This window comes from Propithecus coquereli, unplaced genomic scaffold (assembly GCF_000956105.1).
Source record: "Propithecus coquereli isolate 6110/MARCELLA unplaced genomic scaffold, Pcoq_1.0 Scaffold61, whole genome shotgun sequence".
Classification (NCBI taxonomy): domain Eukaryota; kingdom Metazoa; phylum Chordata; class Mammalia; order Primates; family Indriidae; genus Propithecus; species Propithecus coquereli.
In genome coordinates, this window is record NW_012152063.1 from 8,149,248 (window position 1) to 8,173,812 (window position 24,565).

At 41.7% G+C, this 24,565-nt stretch overlaps 1 protein-coding gene across 1 annotated transcript; it reads left to right on the forward strand.

Annotated features, from left to right (window-relative positions):
- GPNMB (glycoprotein (transmembrane) nmb) lies at nucleotides 1-23,971 on the forward strand. Its single transcript, XM_012659440.1, has 11 exons — nucleotides 1-290; nucleotides 6,161-6,313; nucleotides 6,997-7,140; nucleotides 9,677-9,850; nucleotides 12,702-12,860; nucleotides 13,192-13,503; nucleotides 17,433-17,564; nucleotides 18,805-18,907; nucleotides 20,506-20,714; nucleotides 22,400-22,493; nucleotides 22,959-23,971. Exons 1-11 carry the CDS (start codon nucleotides 221-223, stop codon nucleotides 23,110-23,112), a joined length of 1,704 nt encoding a protein of 567 aa, XP_012514894.1. The 5' UTR covers nucleotides 1-220; the 3' UTR covers nucleotides 23,113-23,971.
- The last annotated feature ends 594 nt before the right edge of the window (nucleotides 23,972-24,565 follow it).

A 24,565-nucleotide genomic window follows, 5' to 3' on the forward strand; every position in this document is an offset into this window, starting at 1 on the left:
AGTGAGTCACAAGCACATGAGTTGTAAGAGGTTGAACTTGAGAGACCAGATCAGGCAATGCTGCTTAATACCATCACATGATCCGCCCCAGGCCCTGTATTTAATTAAAATGAAGAGTGGGGCGCAGCAGAGGGCAGAAGTACACACTGTTGCTCTTAGCGGATGGGGCCACAGGAGTTAAAAGTTAAACCTTGATTGCCTAAGTCTGTGAGAATTCAGCATGGAACGTCTCTGCTATTTCCTGGGATTTCTGCTTCTGGCTGCAAGATTGCCACTTGACTCCGCCAAACGTGAGTAATCCTAAATTTCTGTGTTTAACTCCTTCTCTGCCTAGTGGCTACAGTGATGGGTAATAGAGTCCCCTGAAACAGAAGCTGGACAGAGAGGCTCCTCAGAAGCATTCGTGGCCTCCCGCGTTTCTTTTGCAAACTGTTGGGAAACCATGCAGAACGCTTCCAGCTCCGTTTTTTTGTTTTGTTTTGTTGTTTTTTTGCTGCAGGCTCTTGGGAAGTGAAAACCATGCAGGCCCTCTCTTGTGGACCTTTTTTTCCACGGCAATTGCCACCCATTCTTGCCAGACAATGGTTGGGAAAGCTTGCACAGTCTCTGGCTGGAGAACAAAGCAACTCTACCAAGCAAACTTTGTCTGGCTTTGGTCCAATAGTGTGGAGCCCTCGGGTGCGCTGGGGTCCCAGATCTGGAGACAAGCTCTCTAGTAACCCCAGGTGCTAAGCCTGATGAGCTTCCTGCAGAGACCTGCAAGGGCTGGCTGCCGCTGTCGTGAGGGTACAGGGAGAAGGGGTGCACCCAGGGGCCTACCCTGGTTACGCAACACGGACGCCCACTCGAGGAAACCAGAATCTTTGGCAGTAGGGTCAGAGCGTCCTCGTTTGAAAAGCTCCTCTTGGCATCTGCCCGTGCAGCCAGGGTTGATAACCACTGAGCGTGGTCGCAGGAGCAAGAGAGGGGAGCCGCCGTGACGCTGGGCCGCGGCTTGCGGGGACGGAGGGAAGGGATCAGAGAGGCTCGGCCAGCTCTGCTCCCAGACGCTGAGGCCGGAGGCTGGGCCCCGCCGACTCTGGCGACTGCGGCTGCGACCGCGGGCCGCAATAGGGCCAGCGTTTTGGACCCGGGAGTGCAAACAGGGACAGCGGCGAGCGGGCGCCGGCGGGACTGACTCCCCGGCGTCGGTGTTCGGCGCGTGGCCGGCGCGCTGTGCCGGCGCGTCCTCGGAGCCGCCCGGGGACCGGCGCTGTGGCTGTCCCTTGCCCAGACGAGGAAGCGGCGTGGAGAGGCCGAGGAGTTTGCCTCGGGCCACGCAGCCCGCGAGCGGAAGAGGCAGCCTTCCATCCCGCCGCTGGCCTTCCTGCCAGGGCTTGGAGCTGGGCAGACCTGGGTTCCCTGCCAGCCGTGGGGCTGGGCCACGAGTGACCTCGCTTCGTTGGGCTTTCCTTTCCTTATTTGCAAAGCTGGGTAATAGGGGTCTTGTGAGGTCTGCTAACAAATAAGGTGCTTGGCATGGGAGACATATATGGTGGCAGTTGTTATGGTGACAGACCTGTCCCCACCCTCAGGGTCCCTCCCAGGACAGACTCCTGGAGAGTTCACAGCCCCTGGAGATGGAGAAACAGAGAACTGACAAGTCAGGGGGAGACTGTGTGCCTAACTCCAGCCTTCTGTGACAAGTTCCACTTTGTCCAGTAAAACAGATTTGCAGGAAGTTGAATCTGGGCTGTCAGTTGGAGAGCAGTCCCCAACCTATCTGGCAGTGTAGCAAAACCCGGGCGCTCTTGGGTTCACCTTGCTCTAGACTAAATATTCTGGCCAGAAAAATACGGGCAGGTGGGATTTAGCAGTGTATCAAACACCAAGGATTCCCTGCCCCTTCCAATCATAGCCCTGGAGGAAGGAGAAGGTGTTGACAAAGTAGTAAGCAGCGACCCAGCTACCCAGGAGGCTGAGGCAGGAGGATCAGTTGAGCCCAGTTGAGGTTGCAGTGAGCTATGATGACGCCACTGCTCTCTAGCCAGGGTGACAGAGTGAGACTCTGTCATACACACATACATACATAAATTCATTCATTAGTTCAACTTTTTACATTGACATAACTGTAGTTCACATACAGTTTAAGAAATAATGCCGAGCAATCCCCTGAATCCTTTAGGTAGTTCCCCCAATGGTAACGTCATGCAAAACACCGTATCACGACCCAGATATCGACGCTGATACAGTCACAATACAGCAGAGTTCCATCACCACAGGGATTCCCATCCCTTTTATAGCCAGATCCACTCTCCTCTCCCACCCCCATATAGCCCCTGGCAACCACTAATCCTTTCTCCATTTTTATAATTTTGTCATTTTCAGAATTCTATGCAAATAGAATTATACAGTATGTAATCTTTTGGAATTGGCTTTTTTTTTTTTCCTCAACATAATTTCCTGGAGATTTATTGAAGTTGTTGCATCAATTGTTGTTTTTTGGTTTTTTTTTTAATCACTGAGAAGTATTCCATGGTGTGGATGTACCACAATTTGTTTAACCATTCAACTATTGAAGGACATCTGGGTTATTCTAGTGTGGGCTGTTATGAATAAAGCTGCTATAAACATTCATGTATAGATTTCTGTGTGAACATATGTTCCATTTGTCTGGGATGCATGCCAAAGTGTACAATTTCTTGGTTGTATGGTAGTTGCATGATTAGTTTTATAAGAAACTGCCAGAATAGCTGTACCATTTTACATTCCCACCAGCAATGTATGAGTGATCCAATTTCTCTGCATTTGGTGTAATGACTACTTTTTATTTTAGTCATACTGGTAGGTATACAGTGACATTCCATTGTGGTTTTAATGTGCATTTCCCTACTGGCTATAGATGTTGAACATCTTCTAGTGTGTTTATTTGCCATCTGTACATCCTCTTTGGTGAAATATGTGTTCATGTCTTTAATCCATTTTCTAATAGAATTCCTTGTGTTCTAATGTTGAGTCTTGAAAGTTCTTTATACATTGTAGATACTAGTCCTTTGTTGGAAATGTGGTTTGCAAATAATTTCTCCAAGTCTATAGCTTGCCTTTTGATCCTCTTCATGTCATGTTTCACAGAGCAAAATTTTTTAATTTTAATGAGGTCCAATTTATCATTTTTTTCTTTTATGGATCATGCTCTTGGTGTCAAGCCTAAGAATTCTTGCTGAGCCCTAGATCCTGAAGATTTCACCTATTTTTTACTTTTTTACAGCACCATTTATTGAAGTGGGTATCTTCTCTCCATTGGATTGTTTTTACATCTTTGTCAAAAATCAGTAGGTCACACTTGTGTGGATCTATCTCTGGGTTCTCTATTCTGTCCCTTCGACCCATGTGTCTGTCCCTGCAACTCTCCTTTTAAGTTTGTATTTTTCCTTGACTTCTGACATTTAAAACCACAGGAGAGCTGGGCACAATGGCTGGCACCTGTAATCCCAGTGACTCAGGAGGGTGAGGAGGAATGTCATTTGAGGCTAGGAGTTCGAGACCAGCCTAGGCAACATAGCGAGACCCCATCTCTAAAAAAAATTTGTTTTAAATTAGCCAGGCATGGTGGTACTCTTCTGTAATCCCAGCTACCCAGGAGGCTGAGTGGGGAGGATCACTTGAGCCCAGGAAATTGAAGCTGCAGTGAGCTGTGATTGCACCACTCTACTCCAGTCTGGGTGACAGAGCAAGATCCCATCTCAAAGGAAAAAAAAAAATCAAAGGAGAAATCTGCATTTTGATTATATTTCCAGAAACATTAACTTTCTCTCAGGATCTGAGGAAGAGGAAGTCTCTCTGAAACAGTAGTCCTGTGAATCTTCATTTCCACTAAATTAAAGATGACCCTAGGTGAATCATATCATTTCTCTAGGTCAGAATTTCTTCATCTATATTATGAAGGGGTTTGACCTAAGTGATCTTAATTCTTTCCATATGAAGAATTCAAGTGAATTTCCTGTTACAAACATTTTTTGATAAACACAAATGTTCTGCCCTCACTTAATATCTGTTTCCAAATAGGAACAATCTTATAGAATCACAAGACATTTGGTTTTGGTTTGATTTGAAGTCCCAGAGAAGACACGTAGTGTGAGGTCACACAGCCTGTTTAGTAGCAGAACTAAGGCTAGAAAACAGGCTCCATAACCAGGTTCAATGTTCTTTTCCCTTCCATCTGCCTCTCTAATAAAAAGGGAACATTCTGCTCCCTCCTCCCACCAGATAAGAGGATTAGAAGAAAGAAGTTAGTGATGTGCATTCAATATTGGCTTCCCTAAGCACCCATTAAATAGCACACCTTGTCGTAGGCCTCTTTCAGGATTTAAAGAAGAAGAAGAGTTTCTGGCCTCTAAGAGATCGTGACCAGGCTAAGGCACATGACCGTATAAATTGATGAGAGGACAATTTAAGACAGTGTATGACTAGGGGTTAGCTGAGGGTTATAGGCAATTGAGCTTTGGCTGTAATAGAATAGATTGAGTAAGGCACAGATTATCTCATGCAATCAGTCCAGAGGTAGACAGGACTAGAGCATCAGCTCAACAGTGTCAGCAAGGATTCTGTTTCTTTTCATCTTTCCACTCTGACACCCTTGATGTGTTGGCTGTTTCCTCAGATCTGTGTCCTCCTAGTTAATTAAATATGGCTGTCACAGCTCCAGACATCACATCCTTACCTAACCTTCTCCAAAATCAATTTTGAGGAGGAAAAAGTAGAGTTTGTTCTCACATATCTTTTTATAAAGAAGGAAAACCTTTCCCAGGAACTCCCAGCAGACTTCCTCTCAGCTTTCATTGGCCGGGATTTAATCATCTGCTCCTGCCCAAACTAGGAAAGCGAGCCTCTGGCATTCTGAACTGTTAAAGGCTCTGGCAGCAAGAGGGAAAAAAGAAAGAGGAGGAATGCAGGCAGGGAATGGCTGCTGGGTAGGCAACCAACTAGGCTGCTACAATTCTCAAACGAGTCGTCAGGCAAGGCAAAAAAGGGCAGACAGCAACTCAAGATTAGAAAAAATTTTAAAAGAACTGTAATATTATAAACCCTAGGGCAACCACTCAAAACAAGTCAAAGAGATCTAGCTAATAAGCCAGTAGTGGCGATAAAATGGATTCTAAATATAATCCCAAAAAGTACAGGAAAAGAAAAAGAACAGATGAGACAAACAGAAAACAAGTAAGATGGCACACTTAAATTATTAAAAAATAATATTGATAATTACCTTAAATGTGAATTATCCAACACTCCAAATAAAAGGTAGAGATTGTCAGACTGGATTTAAAAAACAGCAAGCATTAATATCAAAGTAGTATTCTGAGCAAGGAATATCACCAGTGAGGGATAAAGAGGGTCAAATCCTAATGAGAAAAGAGTTAATTCATCAAGAAGACTTAACAATTCTAAATGCACAGTGTACACCTAACAAAAGAGCTTCAAAATACGTAAAGCAAAAACTGACGGGACCGGAAGAAGAAATAGACAAATTGGCAAATCCACAATTATAGTTGAAGATTTCAAGATTTCTCTCTCAGTAATTGCAATAACAAGTAGACAGAAAGTCAATAGGGATGTATAAAACTTGAAAAACACTATCAACTAGCTTGACATAAATGACATTTTAAATCCATTCTACCCAACAAATGTAAACTACACAAGTGTATATGGAACGTTCACCAAAACAGACCGTATTATGGACCCTTTAAAAAATTGTGTAGCAGTGGGCTCTCCAGTACTGCAACGTGTCTTTGGGGATCCTGGAGTTATTCCTTTAGCCAACTGAGTAGTTCAGAATGGGAAAAATGCAAATACTGGCCTGAACATTCTGGGCATCCTGATAATACTGTGTCAAATCCAAATATTCAGAGGCTATATATTGAGAAGCCAAGCGATGGCTACAAAATATTGGCTTTCAAAATTTTTCTTTGATTCATTTAAAGTACATAAAGAGATAGGGGATGAATGCTTGTATTCAAGGTATTTCCAGTAGACATCTTTTTTTAAAAGCATTCTTTCTTTACTTGAGATAGTGAATGTATTATGCATGTGTTGTCCAAAAGTATGAAAAGTTTCTTTAACCATTGTTAGATGAGTGCTCAATGAAGAATGTAATAGACAAAATATTTTTCAAATATCGCTATAGGATTTCATGATGCGCTGGGCAATGAAAGACTTCCTGGTTATGTGAGAGAGCACAGCCAATTGAATGGCTGGTCTTCTGATGAAAATGACTGGAATGAAAAACTCTACCCAGTGTGGAAGAGGGGAGATGAGAAGTGTAAAAACTCCTGGAAAGGTAAGTCAAAAGATTCATCCCAAATAACTGTAATTTGTAGAGACCTTTAGATTACGTGGTTCATGATTCCATGGATGATAGTATTTTAGTTACCAAGCGGGTGGTACCTGGGTTTGGCAATCTTTCCTTTATCCTAACGTTATCACTTTCTAGCCATAAAATAATGATTAATCTCCTTAGAAATGTCTTGGAATATTTTGAAGAACAAGCAGGTTTACCCTTCAACCTATTTAATTAATGTGGGAATCTGTCTTCTTCAGAAGGCCTGTGACCCCTCAAAGCAGTTTTTGACCATCTGAAAGTTGTGTTTTATCATAAAGGGAAAATCTTTCCTTTCAAATAAAAGAATGAGTCCTTCAGCCATTGGTTTTGAGATTAAAAAAATACAAACTTTTAAAACTTGTCTCCTCAATCCATTTGAGCAGATTTTTTTTATTATCTTAGGTAAATGTTCTTTCTATGGTTAGAGAATTCTTTAACTGGTCTGCTTTATTATTTAATTTATCTTCTAGAATGTTGTACTCTGAAAACTGAAGTTAGGAATCCAGAAAATGAATTTAATATATCATAAAGAGGCATGTGGCTCCCTTGGTCCCTATTAGTAGATTTAACTTTAAATATTTATTTATGGGTAAAGGAAAAAGAGATGCTTGATCACTGAGCTTCACTTTCTTATGCTGTAGGGGGCTGCGTGAAGGCGGTCCTGACCAGTGACTCACCAGCATTGGTGGGTTCAAATATAACGTTTGTGGTGAACCTGGTATTCCCCAGATGCCAAAAGGAAGATGCCAATGGCAACATAGTCTATGAGAAGAACTGCAGAAATGGTAAGAACACAGAATTCTCCCAAACTGCTGGACACCCTTCTCATAAACCTTAATGCTCACAGGTACACCTGTAAGTGCAAGATGCTGCTGTCATCTCTTGCATCTCAAGTCGAATGACAGGAATGGGGAGTGTGTGGTCCTACCCAGCCCCTTCACCAACATCAACATCAGCCAAACCTACTTCAGCAAACTGGTGGCTCTCTGCTGCTTGGGAGCCTCTACAAAAGCTATTGTCATACCCAGCTTTTTCTTAGTGTCCAATGGATTGGACAAAGAATACCTTGTTGATTCTCAGATTTTGGTGTTATTACTTGGAACTCTTGGTTATGCAAAGAATAGCCAATTTGACAGATGTTTACTGATCAGTTTAATTTTGGCTGACAAGTTATTTCTTAAGCAAATGCTGTGTGGGTAGCACAAATGCTAAAATGCGTATACTTTGATTTTGCTTTGCCCTTAAAGAGATAAGCTCTCTATCCATGTTAAAAAGAGCACAGATGGGCACAAATTACATCAAGGGAAATTATCTTGTTAGAATTGTACATTCTCAAAAAAAGTGAGCTCATTACTGAGATTCTTCAATTGATGACAAAGCTACTTAATAATGTACTTATAAGGGTAATTAATACATCATTAGCAAGAACCTGCATTGCAGTTCACCACCTCACTTCAGGTGGGCTTTCTTGGAGGGAGCTCCTATACGCAGATGGAATTTTGAGGACACCTGTTGATCATTTGATAATATCCTACACCTCCCAAGAGCCCTCCTCCTGACTGGGCTAATAAAATGAAACAATCAGAGAAGTCAGGAAGTGAGTGGGTCAGTCAATGAGTGAGTTGGTCTGTCTCTCTCCAAAATGGGTCGTGGAGACAGACCCATTTTATTCTACAATAAAGAGCTGCTCTTGTGAATCTGCTTCCTGCCTGAGGTTACTTCATCATATTGGCCTTGCTGGTGATTTTTCCAAGAGAGGAGTCAGAGGACCAGGATAATAGTCTGGTCATTCTTTGGCCACGAGCACACCAAGAACCGAGGGCAGACTCCCACCCTTTCATCTTTGGTGCCGAAACCCAGGATTCTGACACATACGCCACATTTCCTTTATCCATTTATCCATTGATGGACACTGAGGTTAATTCCATATCTTGGCTATTGTGGATAGTGTTGCAGTAAACATGTGCAGATCTCTCTCCGATATACTGATTTCCTTTCTTTTGGATATATACCCAGCAGTGGGACTGCTGGATCATATGGTAGTTCTTTTTTTTTTTTTTTTTTTGAGACTGAGTCTCACTGTGTTGCCTGGGCTAGAGTGCCATGGCGTCATCCTAGCTCACAGCAACCTCAAACTCCTGGGCTCAAGCAATCCTTCTGCCTCAGCCTCCTGAGTAGCTGGGACTACAGGCATGTGCCACCATGCCTGGTTAATTTTTTCTATGTATTTTTAGTTGTCCGATTAATTTCTTTGTATTTTTAGTAGAGACGGGGTCTCACTCTTGCTCAGGCTGGTCTCGAACTCCTGAGCTCAAACAATCCACCCACCTCGGCCTCCCAGAGTGCTAGGATTACAGGTGTGAGCCACCGCGCCCAGCCCATGATAGTTCTATTTTTAGTTTTTTGAGGCACTTCCGTACTGTTCCTCATAGAGGCTGTACTAATTTGCATTCCCACCAGCAGGGTACAGAGCATTCCCCTTTCTCCACGTCCTAACCAGCATCTATTGTTTTTTGTCTTTTTGATAAAAGCCTTTTTAACTGGGGCGAGATGATCTCTTATTGTGGTTTCGATTTGCATTTCCCTGACGATTGGTGATGTTAAACATTTATTCATATACCCCTTGCCCATTTGTATGACTTCTTTTGAAAAATGTCTATTCAGATCTTTTGCTCATTTTTTGTTAATTTTTTATTGATACATAATTGTACTTATTTCTGGGGTACATGTGATGTTTTGATACATGTATACAATGTGTACTGATCAAATCAGGGTAATTGGTATATCCAGCACCTCAAACATTTATCATTTCTCAGGTTGGGAACATTCCAAATCTTTCTTCTAGCTATTTTAAAATATACAATAAATTATTGTTAACTATAGTCACCTAAATTCAACAATTTTAACATTTTGTCATATTTGCTTCTTTCTATAGATTTATATCTATAGCTAAAGATAGATGATATCTGTATCTATATCTACGTATCTGTCTGGAGAGAGATTCTTTTTTTCTGAATCATTTGAAGAGACAAAATAGGCAGATATAGTGTGTAAACCCTGATTAGACTGTGATAGGGGTGGTGAGGGCGTTGTGATTATGTAGGAAATGTTCTTATTCTTAAGAGATGTGTGCTGAAGCCTTTAGGAATAAAGAGTCATAATGTCAAATGAATCAGAAAAAAAGCTACAGATAGAGTGTGTCAAAATAAAAAGATAAAGCGTCTCGCAGTTTGGTTTCAATAGGGTTGTGATTTGGAGATCCAATAGAAGGCAAAATATATTAAATGATATCTCTACATCGAACTTACTTTCTCTGTTTAGATACCAGTTTATCTACTGACCCTTATGTATACAACTGGACAGCGTGGTCCGAGGACACAGACTGGGGAAATGGCAGCAGCCAAAGCCATCATCACGTGTTCCCAGATGGGAAGCCTTTTCCTCACCACCATGGATGGAAGAAATGGAATTTTGTCTACGTCTTCCACACACTTGGTTGGACTTTTACAAACCTCCTTAGCCTCTTCTTTACCTTTCCTTGAAATTTTAACCCTGTCTTCTTGTTCTGTAACTGAGAATGATAGCAAAGAGAGTTTAATAAGTCACTGGGTTAACTTTCCTTAGCATGGGTGGGTGATGACAGGTGAAAAATAAAATCTTTGTTTTTTTTTTGAAGTAGGTGCTCTATCAGTTTCCCTGGTTTTTTTTGTTGTGACAGAGTGTCACTCAGGGTCCCTGGGTAGAGTGCAGGGATTGTAGTCGTCACAAGCTCTAGGTCCTGGGCTGTGAGTGATCCTCCTGCCTCAGCCTCCTGGGTAGCTGGGACTACAGGCATGCAGCAGAACACCCGGCTGGGTTTTTGTGGTGTTGTATATTTTATTTTTTTTTTTGTCTTTTTTTTGTTTCTTGTCTTTTGAGATGGGGTCTCACTGTGCTCAGGCTGGTGTCAAACCCCTGAGCTGCAGCTATCCTCCCACCTCAGCCTCCCAGAAAGCTAAGATTACAGGCGTGAGCCACTGCACCCTGCCAAAAAAATAAAATCTTTGTTAACCTTGCCAAATCTCCAGGACACCAAAGAACTAAAATGAGGGGGCGGGGGAAGATTCAGTTCTTTTTTAAAGAACAAAATTACCTGGCCAGGCGCAGTGGCTCACGCCTGTAATCCTAGCACTCTGGAAGGCCAAGATGAGAGGATTGCTTGAGCTCAGGGGTTCGAGACCAGCCTGAACAAGAGCAAGACCCTGTTTCTATGAAAAATAAAAAAAATTAGCCAGGCGTGATGGTGTACACCTGTAGACCCAGCTACTCGGGAGGCTGAGGCAGGAGGATCGCTTGAACCCAGGAGTTTGAGGTTGCTGTGAGCTAGGCTGATGCCACGGCACTCTAGCCCAGGCAATAGAGTGAGACTCTGTCTCAAAAAAAAAAAAAAAAAAAAAACACATTTTTTTCCTATTAAAACAATAATAAAAATGCTAACATTTATTTGGATAGCACATGGATGGGCATTTCTTGATTTATTATTTACTGTTTTTATGTTCTCAAAAGAATTTTTAAGAATTAAAAAAAATATGCTATTTGTAGGAAATTTTCAGAAAAAGTACAAATAAAAAGTAAAAATTTTACATAATTAATACCAGAGATTATGACCATTAATATTATGGTGCTTTTTTTACTAGTATTTCTTGATTAAGGTCATAACATATGCATGTTTTTGCTTAATATCATGAGCATTTGACAATATCATTAAAAGTCCTTTACATACCTTATTTTATCAGCTGCATAATATTCCATTTTACAGAAACAAAATAAGCTAACTACTGCTCTATTTTGACATAGGCTACTCTCTCTCTTTTTTAAACCATAAATGGTATTCACTTTGCTTTATTATTGGTGAAGCAATTATTGTTGGGAGAAGCAAATTTAGGTGATTATTAGCACAGCTGCTAAATTCTTAGTTTGAAATGTCACAGGTGCCATCTGGCACTGAGTATTTGAAAACTGCCGCCAATCGAGCAGCCTCCAGATTTCTAAATGTTTTGTCTTTCTACTGCCTGAACACAGTACAAAATATCTCAAATATTATGTCTGTCTGTTTAAATCAATTGCTTTAGAGCTGACTTTTTTTTTTCAATATCATCATGACCCTGTCAGTCAACTCACCAAACATAGGATTTCTTTGACCTGTCACCCCCAGAATTCTGCTTTGTGCAGAATCATCTATGTTCACTAACACTTCCAACTCTTTGTAGCCTGGTTAACATTCCATTAACTTAACCAGCTTAAATGTCTTTGTTTAAAAATCAACCTTCAGCCTAGAAATTGCTCTGTGTTTCTACCAAGACTGCCTTGAATTTCCATCTCCCACTGAGGTCTCAGAGTTCATTGAGCTTCTCCCTCAACTAAGTGTGGTTTCATCTCTGCGTGCTGCAACTCACATTTTCCTCACGGGTCATTAACCCGAGAGATGCTTCCTCCCCTTACAACCTCCAACGGAACTGCCCCTGCATCTCAAGGTGAAGGAAATCCCAAATCACACATCCTGCAGGAGACCGGTGTGTTTTTCTCACGTGTTTGACTGTGTGATAAACGTGGTCTTTAAACATCTCTGTCTCTCAAGCATCCATCCTACAACACCCCATCAATGACTAAGCCAGGCAGCTTGACAGGATTAGAGAAGACCTTGCGCCCTGAGGGACAGGAAGTACTCCCGCCTGCCCCCAGCGGTTAGATTCAGGGAGGGCTGGAGAAAGAAAAAGAATGACTCAAGGGTGTCCTAGAAATGTGTCCATAGAACCACTCCATTCTTCCTTTTTATATTTACCGCACCCTGTTTCTCTTTCTTCACTTCCTGTATTTGTATACACAAATATTATTATATTAGAAGGTGGAGGATTCCAGTGCCCTTTTAAAAAGCTGCTTAATAACATCGCTGAAATAGTAATAGTAACAAAAATAAGGTAGATTTTTTGGATAAATTTTTTAACTCCTTTGGACACCTCATCATTACATTAAATATATTTTCTTTTGGGAAAATGTATATTTCATGTGCCAAGACACTTATTAAAAATATTTATTTGTAAACTAAAGGCTAATTTTATTATCCCACTCAACAGCTCTTTTCATTTTAACCAACTATATATAATTGCATATATATAACTGTGGATTTGTTGTGTAAGATTTTACATAAACATGTTCACCATCTCCCTTTCCGAAGCAGCACTATATTCCTATCCTATTTTCTCTCCTTGGGACGATCTCTAAATGGTGGTGGCTAGTCTTTGAGAAACAGCTTCCTATAATGATCATGTAATGTAGCCAATAACTAAAGATTCCCATCCTCCCAAAGGTCAGTATTTCCAGAAATTGGGACGGTGTTCAGTAAGAGTTTCTCTAAACACAGCCAATGTGACACTTGGCCCTCAACTCATGCAAGTAACCATCTACAGAAGATACGGAAGGGCATACGTTCCCATCGTGCAAGTCAAAGATGTGTACGTGGTAACAGGTGAGTGTGTGAACTCTAAATTAACTAAGGACGAGGCACTTAGTTCTGTTGACATTAACGGGTTAAGAAAGAGTTAGAGCCAAGTGTTCTTGGTTAAGTTATGATTCATCTGGGCCCCTACTCAAGCTTGTATATTTAGTTATGTTGTATTCCGTCTACGTTTTCCAGAATAGCTTGGGAAAACTCTAGAAAACTTGCATGTGAAAAGGAAAAAAATGATGCTAAACTATGCCTAATTTTAATTTTTTAACCTAAAAGCATCATTGAAGTCCTCCACTTAAAATCAAGCAATCATGCATTCTTTCTTTTTTGGGGGGGATGTATCTTTTAGATGAGATTCCTGTATTTGTGACTATGTCCCAGAAGAACAATCGAAATTCATCTGATGAAACCTTCCTCAAAGACCTCCCCATTACGTTCGATGTCCTGATTCATGATCCTAGCCACTTCCTCAATGAGTCCGCCATTGACTACAAGTGGAACTTCGGGGATAACACGGGCCTGTTTGTTTCCAACAATCATTCTTTGAATCACACGTATGTGCTCAATGGAACCTTTAACCTTAACCTCACTGTGCAAGCTGCAGTGCCTGGACCTTGTCCTCCTCCTTCACCCAGACCTCCAAAGCCCACCTCTTCTTTGGGTAAGGTGCTCCCAGTGATGTTTGAGGGGGGTCCTTAACGGGTGACAAAATATTCCTGTAGGTCACATTATTAAATCCCTGCTTAAAAAGATATTGTAGAGACTCTGCAATGATTCCATTTTGTACCTGTTGATTTTTTGAAGCCAATTTGTCATTATTTTTTAAGCATTTAGAATACGGAAGAAAGGAGAATGTGTTTAAGTCACTCTGCAAACAGAATTTGGTGACTTGTATAAAACTCTTTCACCTCCTGATTTGCACCGGCCCTTGCTATGTGTGCGGATTCTTTCCTCTTCTAGCCTGTCGCATTTCTGTGTATCTCCCATTTTTTGTAGCTATGAGAAGACCCACTGGCCCTTTATAAACAATCAAGCCCTCTTACTCCCCCACCGTTCTCCTCCCTTACCCTGCCCTCGCTCACCCAGTGTCCCATGAAAACGGTGGCATACTTGAAAGCAATTTCCAAATGGCTTAATAAAGAATGCAACTTGACAGTGTTTCAAGGCTAGCAAGCTGGAACGACTCCTGCATTGAAATTACTCTGATATAAGGCATGATTAATTAAATACCACCCTCTATTAATAGTCTGTGAGGACATTCAAGAAGCCCTCAAGAGTCCACTTTAGGGAACGTTGGCTTCCATCTGACTCCCCACCGTACCCAGTGGCATCATCACCCTTCCCCACTGGGCCATCCGCACGCCTTAGCACCCCGGGATCCGGGGATGGCAGTAGGCTGACATCCTCTCACTGGCCACAAGAGGGCGCCACAGTCAAGCCCAGAGGGAACACTCTATCATGATGTCTGGACTTGCAGTTGTTTTTTACCAAAAACTATTAGTTGTTAATAATAAACTGGTATAGTAAAGTGTTAGTAATAAAATGAGACCTTGTTGAATCAAGTATATCTAAATCAAGACAATATAAGTTAATATTATGAATTTTGATTAATTCTTTTTTTGGAAATGTTTTAAATTACAAAATTAATGCACGTTCCTTAGTAAAAAGTCAAACAATAACAGAAGTCTGCAGTAAAAAAGTGACAGTCTCTATTCATACTCTCCTCCCAGGAGTTACTGTTACTAGCTTGGAGTGTTTCTTTCCAGATCTTTTCTGTGCATTTACAAACATACACTATATTTACATGTAAGTCTCATTGTTTTGATTATGTTAATGGGTTCTTGCTATACATATTGTTCTACAATTTGCTTTTTTTTTCACTTAAAAACATCTTAAACATCTTCTCATTGTTAATATATGGAAATGTATCTCACTTTATTCAATGGCTACATGGTGTTCCATAGTATGTATTATAGACTATAACTTACTTCACCATTCACTTATTGGTGGATAATTAGATTAATCCTAATTCTGAGTACAAACATCACTGTATTTGAACAACTTTTAACATACAGCGTTGTTCTAGTAATCCTGTAGGAGAACCTATTTCTTTATCCACAAGTATTAGTGACCTTCCTTACAAATAAGGAGACCAGGTATAAAATTTAAAATAAATTACAGATGCCTTTAATGTTTAGAAGTTCCAGAATGGTAAAAGACTTAATGTTAGGTTATTTAGTGTTAGTCTATTTTGAATTGCATTTTTATTAAGCTAGCTTTTTTTCTTAGAAACTATTTTATCATGGGGTGTGTTAAGAGTATATTTGAAGTCAATGAAAAGGTATTTTAAATTTCTGTTATTATTTCCCTAGATCAGACTATAAGATATGAACTAGTAACCCCTAGGAGTTAATTAAATTTTATTGCAAAGGAAAACTGCCTGACTTTATGTAAAGGTGTTAGATCAACCATAATCGACCCTAAAATGCCTTGAAGCAGCTGTTGTGGGGGATAAGCAGTGGGCCCCAGGGTGATGCTAGGAGTCAGCTTGTGCCTTCTAAAGGAGGTCTCTTCTAGAGGGCATTTCCAGCTGCCCAGACCATGTTAACGGCTTGGATTATTGAGCAGTGTATTATTATTTGGCCAAAAATTATGTTCTCTCTGTTTTGGTAAAAGGCTTCATTAACAAAGCACAGCCAAAACCAGAAACCAAATGCAACCACAACAGCAAGACAGAAGCAGAGGTGAAAAGGTGACTCAGGAAGAGAATGGAGTCAGGGCAGATGGGTGTGCACTGTCTTCAAGTCAGAGAGTTTTCTTAGCTAACACTGCTACTGTTTTTCAGAATTTTGTGAACAAATCTGAAAAACCCTTTGTAAGACTGATGCCAATCAGTGTAATGCCATATATATAATGTGTATATATATATCAGGATATATCATATCATATCAAGAGCTCTCACACCATTCTCTGGGTAACAGGGACATAAATACCGAATTGAGGATTCACCTTCTTTCCCATCTGTCTTTTAAGGTGTTCATTTCTCTCCATGAGCCCTCTAATCATACCTTGACTTTAAAGATACAATGTCTGTAAAACTCTATATGCATTTTTAAGCATTCTACCTAGGTACAGTCATTGACTTTTATTATTTGACCATTTTTTTTAAAAGGAGTTTTATTTTAAAATATAACAAAGTCACACGTCCATGCTCTAACTTGACAACTAAATTCTGCCTGTCTGTAAAGAACTTCAAAAGAAGGAATTTTGTAGTTTTCTGGGAAAGAGCTAGCGATCTTGAATGCCCTGTACAAACAAACCTGTCTCTACAGAGAACATCAGCTGAATCTCAGGACAGACTAAATGACTTGTCTCCCTACCCCTACTTTTGCCCCCGCTCCCAACAGACCTTTTTTCCATCCCCCACACAGTAGCCTGAGCAAGCTTTTTCTCACTTGCTCTCTCCCTCCTCTCTCTCCTTTCTCTCTCCTCTCTCTCTGTTTCTTTCTTGAGACAGGGTCTCCCTCTGTTGCCTAGAGTGCAGTGGCATAATCAGAGCTAAACTACAGCCTTGAACTCTTGGGCTCAAGCAATCCTCCCTCCTCAGCCTCCCAAATAGCCGGGACTACAGGCATGTACCACCATACTAGGCTAATTTTTAAATTTTTGGTAGGGAGGATCTCACTATGTTGCCCAGGCTGGTCAGAGATGCAGCTCTCGAAAGGCTTTGATGCCCTTCTCCCAAGACTGGATCCATTTCACATGCCTTTTGAAATTAAAGAGATCATAAAGTTGTATTTTCAGTATCATATTTTCTTTAACATATGTGTTAAAGGGGCACCAATGCCACAATTAGAGCCTTTTAAATTGTAATTGCAACTAATGAGGCATTAGATTCTTTGCTCTAATTATATTGAAGGTTTATTTTTCAAAAATATCTTGTACTCCTTCCTTTCCTTCCTCACATCTCTGCTCATCACAGTAGCACTTTTAGAATTTAAGCTCTGGAGCTGTGTGACACCCAAACATGGGAAGAATTACCTTTTTCCATATTATTGGAACAAGGAAAGTGATATTTTTTAAGTATTTCCTTTGTGGCAGCCATGAGAAGCAGGTTTTATATACTTTATCCCATTTAAGTTGCATGGTTCAGCCCTAGAAGGGTAGTAATCATTTTTCCTATTTTACAGATGAGCAAACAGAGGCAAAGACAGGTTACATGAGGTGCCTATGGTCTCAAACAGCTAAGAACAAGGAGAGCTGGAATTTGAGCCCAGAATACCTACCTCCAAAATACAACTGTAACTTCATCTGTTATGACTTTATTTCATCATGACTGTTGTAGTACACATTTTAATACGGCCTCAACCTTTCATTTGCTTCCTATGTTTAAGTGAAATATAGGATTATATTTACTTACATAATTTAGCAATTACAACGCCTTATAGCTCTCACATGTGTGTGCATTGTTGCACATTTAATTCAAATTCCCACAGCAAGTTTGGTATAGAATTCTTGACGTTTTTCTAAAAAGCAGATGACAAATGTTTAGATTGTTGATTATATCATATACACCTTTTACATTTTTAGCAACTACTCTAAAGTCTTACTCGAATGCCCCAGTACCTGCTGGTGACGACTCCCTGCAGGAGAGTGAGATTCTCCATGAAAGCTGCCAGATCTACAGATACGGCTACTTCACAGCCACCATCACGATTGTAGGTAAGGCCGAATGCCAGCAGGGACAGACGATAGCATCCACCTAGGGTCACCCACTCACTTGGCTAACTCTGGGGTGGAGGTGGGTGGCAGGGGCACTCCACTCTTCGTCCAAGGTGATGTCACACGTGCACAAGCAAAGACTCTACTGGTTTCTAGATCCCCACCTGCCTGGCACAGCCTTCCTTGGTGGAAATGAGACCTGTGTGAAGCCCACATACTAATGAGCCTGGAACCCACCTGTACATCCGAGCGATCTGGATGGCTATAGGGTGAGGGAAGGCAGTATCAAGATCCCACAACTTCTACTCTTCCCCTGGCTAACTTTCACAAAGTTATACTTCCTGTGGGTAAAAAGGGGAATGAGAAGACCACCACACATGGCTGTGCATTTCGGGCACAACCCTAAGGCATCCAGCAGAGAAGACAGGTGGGGACCAAAGCCCAAGCTGTGCTCCCTGGTTCTGGGGATGGGGTGGAAGCCAGAGCTATGGACCCTGAGACCAAGCCACCTGAGAAGCTGCCCATGCCCTGAGCCTGGGGGCTGCGTCCACCCAGGGGTTACCTTTTCCTGAAACACCTACCCAGATAGGACGGTGCTTTCTAACACATACAAAGGCTCTAGAAATAAACATCTAGTTTGGACTAAAGAACAGTTTGGTTTGACTTTGAAAGTGCTGCATGACATATATACAAAGCTATGAGGGTAGATTCTCAGATCTGATGTGTTTCTGTGTGGCGAGAAGGCTGTCTCCCAATTTTTTTTGTTGTTTTTTTTTGCCTTCTGATTTATTAAGGGCTGTGTCTTAGTCCATTCAGGCTGCTACAACTGAATGCCATAGACTGGGTGACTTATAAACAAACAACAGAAATTTATTTCTCATGCTTCTGGAGGCCGGCAAGTCCAAGATCAGAGCACCAGCAGATTTGGCATCTGCTGAGGGCTCATTTCCTGGTTCATCTGTGGCATCTTCTTGCTGTGTCCTCACATGGTGGAAGAGGCAAGCGAACTCTCTGGGGTCTCTCTCATAAGGCACTAATCCCATTCATGAGGGCCTCAGTCCAAAGGCCCCACCTACTAATACCATCACCTTGGTGATTAGGATTTCAACACAGGAATTTTGAGGGGACACAGACACTCAGGCTATAGCAGAGTGGTTGTTTGGCTTCGTTTGGTTTCTGTTGTATTTTGATGTGTTTTTCTATGGGAAAACACATCAATTTTTGTCGTTGTTGTTGTTAGAGGGAATCCTAGAGGTTAACATCATCCGGATGACAGACGTCCTGATGCCCGTGCCACAGCCTGACAACTCCCTAATCGACTTCGTTGTGACCTGCCAGGGGACGTGAGTACATTGTCTCCATCAAAGGGTGGGTCAAGTGAGGGCCCCAGGTCTGAATAAAGTTCATTTAAATCCCTATTTACCCATAACTCCAGATAGGGAAGGACTTACGAAGGGCCCTGGGAGGCGCCATCGAGCACACATGTCCTGCTATAGTTGAGAAATACTCATTACCTTTAACAGTTGATTGAGTTGAATAATAATTATTAAAACTGTTTGAACACTTACTATGTTCTCAGCACCTTACATCTGTTCTCATATGAATCCTCACAGCAATCCCACAGATCTCCCCATTTCACAGATCAGGCAACTGAGGCACCCAGTAATCACAAAACTTGCGCACAGAGAGGCCGCTGGCACCCAGCAGGTCTTAAGCTCCCTGAGACCCCTCCTGGGTGGGTGGTGGGAAGCCAGTGTGGAATTGTCACGTGCTGACGTTGCTAGCAATGCCTGATAATCCTCTCTCTTTAGAATTCACACAGCTCTTTCTAATGTATTATATAATTTGATTTCCTATGTTTTGGCTATGATTATATAGAATAAATTAAATATAAATTAATACATAAATACTATATTGATTAATTAGATATACAATAACAAATTAACTAATTTACATGTGATATATAAATTATCTAATTAAGATACTTACGTGTGTAAAGATATAAATGAATCAAGAGGATGGGGTGGTGTAAAAATGTGGCCTTGTTTGGTAGAAAGGAAGAGCTAAGAAGCTCTCCCGCTGGGGGAGAGGACCAGGGTGAGGAGGAGGGTGGCAGGAAATAGAGCAACACCTGACCGAGGGAGAGAAGCTGCAGCAAGAGGCCCAGCCAGGGAGAAGAGGGACCGTCCCCCACCGCACCCCACCCCACCTCATGAGGCCCAGCATCAGAGCTCGGTCTCTCCCTCCAGGAGGGCTGCCCAGGAGTGACACAGGAGTGAAGACAGTCATGCCAGGGAGCCTGGCAGTTCCAAGGACAGCTGAGTCGACACCTTTTGTTCAAGTCCCAGCTCCACCTCTAACTGCTTGTGTGTCTTGGGCTAGTTATTTCCCCAGCCCCAAGCCGGATGTCATCTGTTAAACTAGGATAACTTTGCTTCCCTCAAAAGGCCATTGAGAGGAATAAACAAGATTATGTCATATATCTAAACCTTAGTGCCTTGCCCAGAGTAAGTCCTGCATAAACAGCTGTTGCTGTTGCTGTTGTTGTTATGCCCCTACAGGAATCCAACCAGGGCCAACTCTGGCATTTAATAATATCTTTGCCTAACACCTAAGCCATCTGCACCTTTGGACATTCTCAGGATGCAGAGGGAATGTAGAGGGAGCGACTAAGCCTTTACACAGTTTCCACCAATCCCTGGCCTTGGGGGAGACCATTTCTTCCCACTCCACCCCCAGGGCCTCAGCTTCCTGAGGCTACAGAGGAAGCACTAGGCTTAAGAGTAAATCAGACACATCAGTTCATCATGTAGTTTGAGTAAGAATGAGATAGAATTCAATTTCATAGAAATGTAATGATTTTCCCTTTTTAAAACTGTTTTTACCTTCCCCTCTCCCCTGTCTGTGCTCTGGTGCCCGCCCCACCCCTCCCACACGGCAGCCTTCCCACCGAGGTCTGTACCATCATTTCTGACCCCACCTGCCAGATCGCTAAGAATGCAGTCTGCGACCCCGTGCAAGTGGGTGACACGTGCCTGCTGACCGTGAGAAGAGCCTTCGGCAGGTCTGGGACATATTGCGTGAACCTCACACTGGGTGATGACACAAGTCTGGCCCTCACAAGCACCCTGATCTCTGTTCCTGGCAGAGGTGAGGTTTGTTTTATGGTTGTACGAGCATTTCATATTACAGGTAAAGTGTGTGTCCAATACCGAAGCTATTTAGGACTTTGTATCAATGTTTAATTTTATTTCAGTGCAAAATTCATTGAACTCTTGTTAGTAAGGATTTGAGAACTGGCATTAAAATCCAACAGCAAATCTACTTAGGGAAGTGGAGGCGGGGGGTGGACCCAGTGAAATAGTGGCCAAAGCAAAGCCTTTTGATATGATTACTGCATGCTCAAATACATTTATATTTTGGGAGCAAGTGTAAAGCCAATATCAAAAAATAACAGTGTTCTCCAATGAAATGATAACATAGGAGAGGCTATCATGTTTCGTGAGAATCCACCTGGGCAGGCCAGGCACAGTGGCTCACGCCTGTAATCTTAGCACTCTGGGAGACCGAGGCAGGAGGATCGCTCAAGGTCAGGAGTTTGGACCAGCCTGAGCAGAGCGAAACTCCATCTCTACTAAAAATAGAAAGAAATTAGCCAGACAACTAAAACTATATGTAAAAAAAATTAGCCGGGCATGGTGGCGCATGCCTGTAGTCCCAGCTACTCGGGAGGCTGAGGCAGGAGGCTCACTTGAGCCCAGGAGTTTGAGGTTGCAGTGAGCTATGACGACGCCACTGCACTCTACCCAGGGTGACAAACTGAGACTCTGTCTCAAAAAAAAAAAAAAAAAAACCAGAATTTCAGAAATAGATCATTTTCAAAAACAAACCATAGACTTTTTTTTTTTAGCTGAAATGACTTTTGTTTATTGATTGTGTCAATGAATATTTGTAAAGCACCTGCATTTCTTTCAACAAATATTCATTGAGCATGTACTCCGTGCTCAGCACAGTTCTAGGTTTGAGATAGAGTTCTAGATGGAGTAGAGAACAGGACAAAGACGGTCCCTGCTTCTATGAGCAGTAACAGATGTTAAAAGAAAAACTGTAGACAAATTAAATTTCGGTCTGTGTGCAAGGAGATGGAGGAGCACCGGATACACTCTGGGTACACTTGGGCAGCAGAGACGGAACTAGGGGATTTGCCGGGTCCGGGAGGAGAGAGAAGACGTAATCCCTGCCTTTACGGCTCTCGCAGTCTAGTGGGAGAGAAATACGTGGAAAGAAGTGATTGCACCACCGTGCGACTGAGGCAGAGGAATAGAGGCGAGCGGAGTGTGACCACTCCGTCCAGTGCCCTCCGGGACGTGTGGCAGGCAGCCGAGAAGGGGCGGACCAGAGAGGAGCTAGGGAAGGGGCACGCCCTCGGGGCTGAGGGCTTGAAAACGCAGGGCGTGTGAGCAACTCCCGGGATTTCTAGCACAGCTGCAAGGCAGGTAGTGAGAGATGAGGCCAGAGGCGTGGCAAGCGGATCACGGAAGCCCTTCCCCACCGTGGCGCTGCTGGGTCACCGGAGACTTGGGCAGGTGTCTCCAGGACGTGGCATCTCTCCCCGAGCCCTTAACACGGTGTTCCAGACGTGCTGACTCATTCTCTAAGTGGAAGATAAGCTGACCCAAAGACTATGTATTATTTAATAGAAAAGATTACTGAAAGCCCCGAGGGAGCCATACGTCTTCTGTGACAGTTCCCTGCCTCATTTATTTAATGGCATTACCAGCGGCGTGTCCTCTAGGCGGAAGACATAGCTAATATGGTCTTGCTTCTGTTTTAAGACCCAGCCTCCCCTCTAAGACTGGCAAATGGTGCTCTGATCTCCGTTGGCTGCTTGGCCTTATTTGTCACCGTGATCGCCCTCTTGGTGTACAAGTAAGTTTCTGGTTCTAACACTTTACATTGCTATCATATACTGTAAAAAGTAAATATGTATCTGTGCAAATGGGCCATTTTCCCTTTTTTTTTTTTTTTTTTTTGCTTTTGAACATTTTGTACAGGGGAGGAAAATCTTCCATTGAGTGACAAATACCAAACTAGCCTGTTAATTTTGCTGTGGTTTTTATTTTTAATCCTAAAAATGCTACCAGATGTCAGCAATTTGGCAAAATTGTATCAACCTAATGTTTAACATATAGTCGCAAATTATAGTAAGCAGGCACATTTCTTGCATGAAGAAGAAAAAAGAAATATATTTTCATAAGACACCAGTGTCTTACTAACCACAGATTAGGTTAAATGGAATTATCCCCTTTGCACTTGGCATGAAAAAGATTGTAGTAAGTAATATATTTCAGCTGAAGATCTTTTTAAAATAACTATCCAACACATTGTTTTCAGAAAACACAAGGAATACAAACCAATAGAAAATAGTCCTGGAAATGTGGTCAAAAGCAAAGGCCTGAATGTCTTCCTCAACCGTGCAAAGGTGGTGTTCTTCCCAGGAAACCAAGAGAAGGACCCACTGCTCAAGAACCAACCGGGAATTCTTTAAATATCAGCTTTATTTCTAAAGCTCACTCTTCAGTGCCATGTATGTGAGCTGTGCTGGAGTGGATGACTATTAACTTTTTTTTTCCCAAAAGATTATTGTAAAATAGGTATTGTGGTTTAGGGAGGTTGAATTTTTCAATAGGTTAAATGACATTTTAGAGAAATGCAAAGGGTATATACCGCAGGCAGCCTTAGCCATGTTGTATAACTGATAGAACAACTTAGCGCTTCCTTTCATAACTTTTTATGTTTCACTTATATTGCCTTAGGTGACTAGTAGGATAGACATAACATGTCCCAGAGTAGGGGGAGAAGCTACTGTTCATTAGAGTCTGACCCAGGTTAACTGGAAGGAGAGGCTGAATACTTTCTAGCTTTCCATACAACCACATGCATAAAACCAATGTAGCCCTGTCCTTAAGGTCCTGTTCCAAGCTGAGTCCTATTTCAGTGAACATGCATGAGTTACTGACAGAACAATAACAGACCCAAGCCTTCAGGAAGATGTGCTTGCTTGTCATACTCAGAAAAAATACTAATCTAACAAATGAGTATGAGTATTTTGGTGACAACCTGCTCTGTCCAGCTGAGTAAAGGAATGCTGTCCATTCATTCATTTATTCCATGGACATTTATTTAGCACTTTCTGTATTATACCAGGCATGATGCTAAGTTCATGGTCCCTGCACCCAGAGAGCTGAAACTCTTATGTTTATATCTGAATTTATGTACACTCTGATGCACATATTTGAAATCATGTATTGTGATTTCCCAAAGAAAGAAGCCCCTGGTTTTTCTTACCAGTTTCTCTATTTAAATGATATGGAAACTTGATCAGTAAGAATTTTACCACCATTTGTAACTAAGACCTTCTACCATAGGTTAGACATGACATTCCTTTTCTCTCCTTCCTGAAAAATAAAATGTGGGAAGAGATAAGACTTCAGTATTCTAATTATTTTTTCCAGTTTATCATTTGCCTTTCAATTTCATTTATAGTTTTTGAAGGATAAAAAGTTGTTTAATGACACCTTAAAGAGCATTGATAATTTCATAAATACTTTCTACTTTAAAATATATGTATACAGTATATGAAATTTCAATTAAAAGTTTAAATATATAAATGTATATAATCAGAGCAATCTAAAATAAGAGATTTTTCTATAAGCAATTGTCCTGGACTCTTTGAACAGTCAGTATCATATTAAAAATAAAGATGGGAGGGGAATTCTAGGTCACAGATTGGCAAACTTTTTCAGTGAAGGGCCAGGTGTTAAATATTTTAGGTTTTGCGGGCCATACAGTCTCTGCTGCAACTACTCAACACTACCATTACAGCATGAAAACAACCATGGACATTGTATAAATGAAAGAGCGTGGCTGTGTTTCAGCAAAAACATATTTACAAAAACAGGTGGTAGACCAGATTTGGCCCATGGGATGTAGTTTGCCTA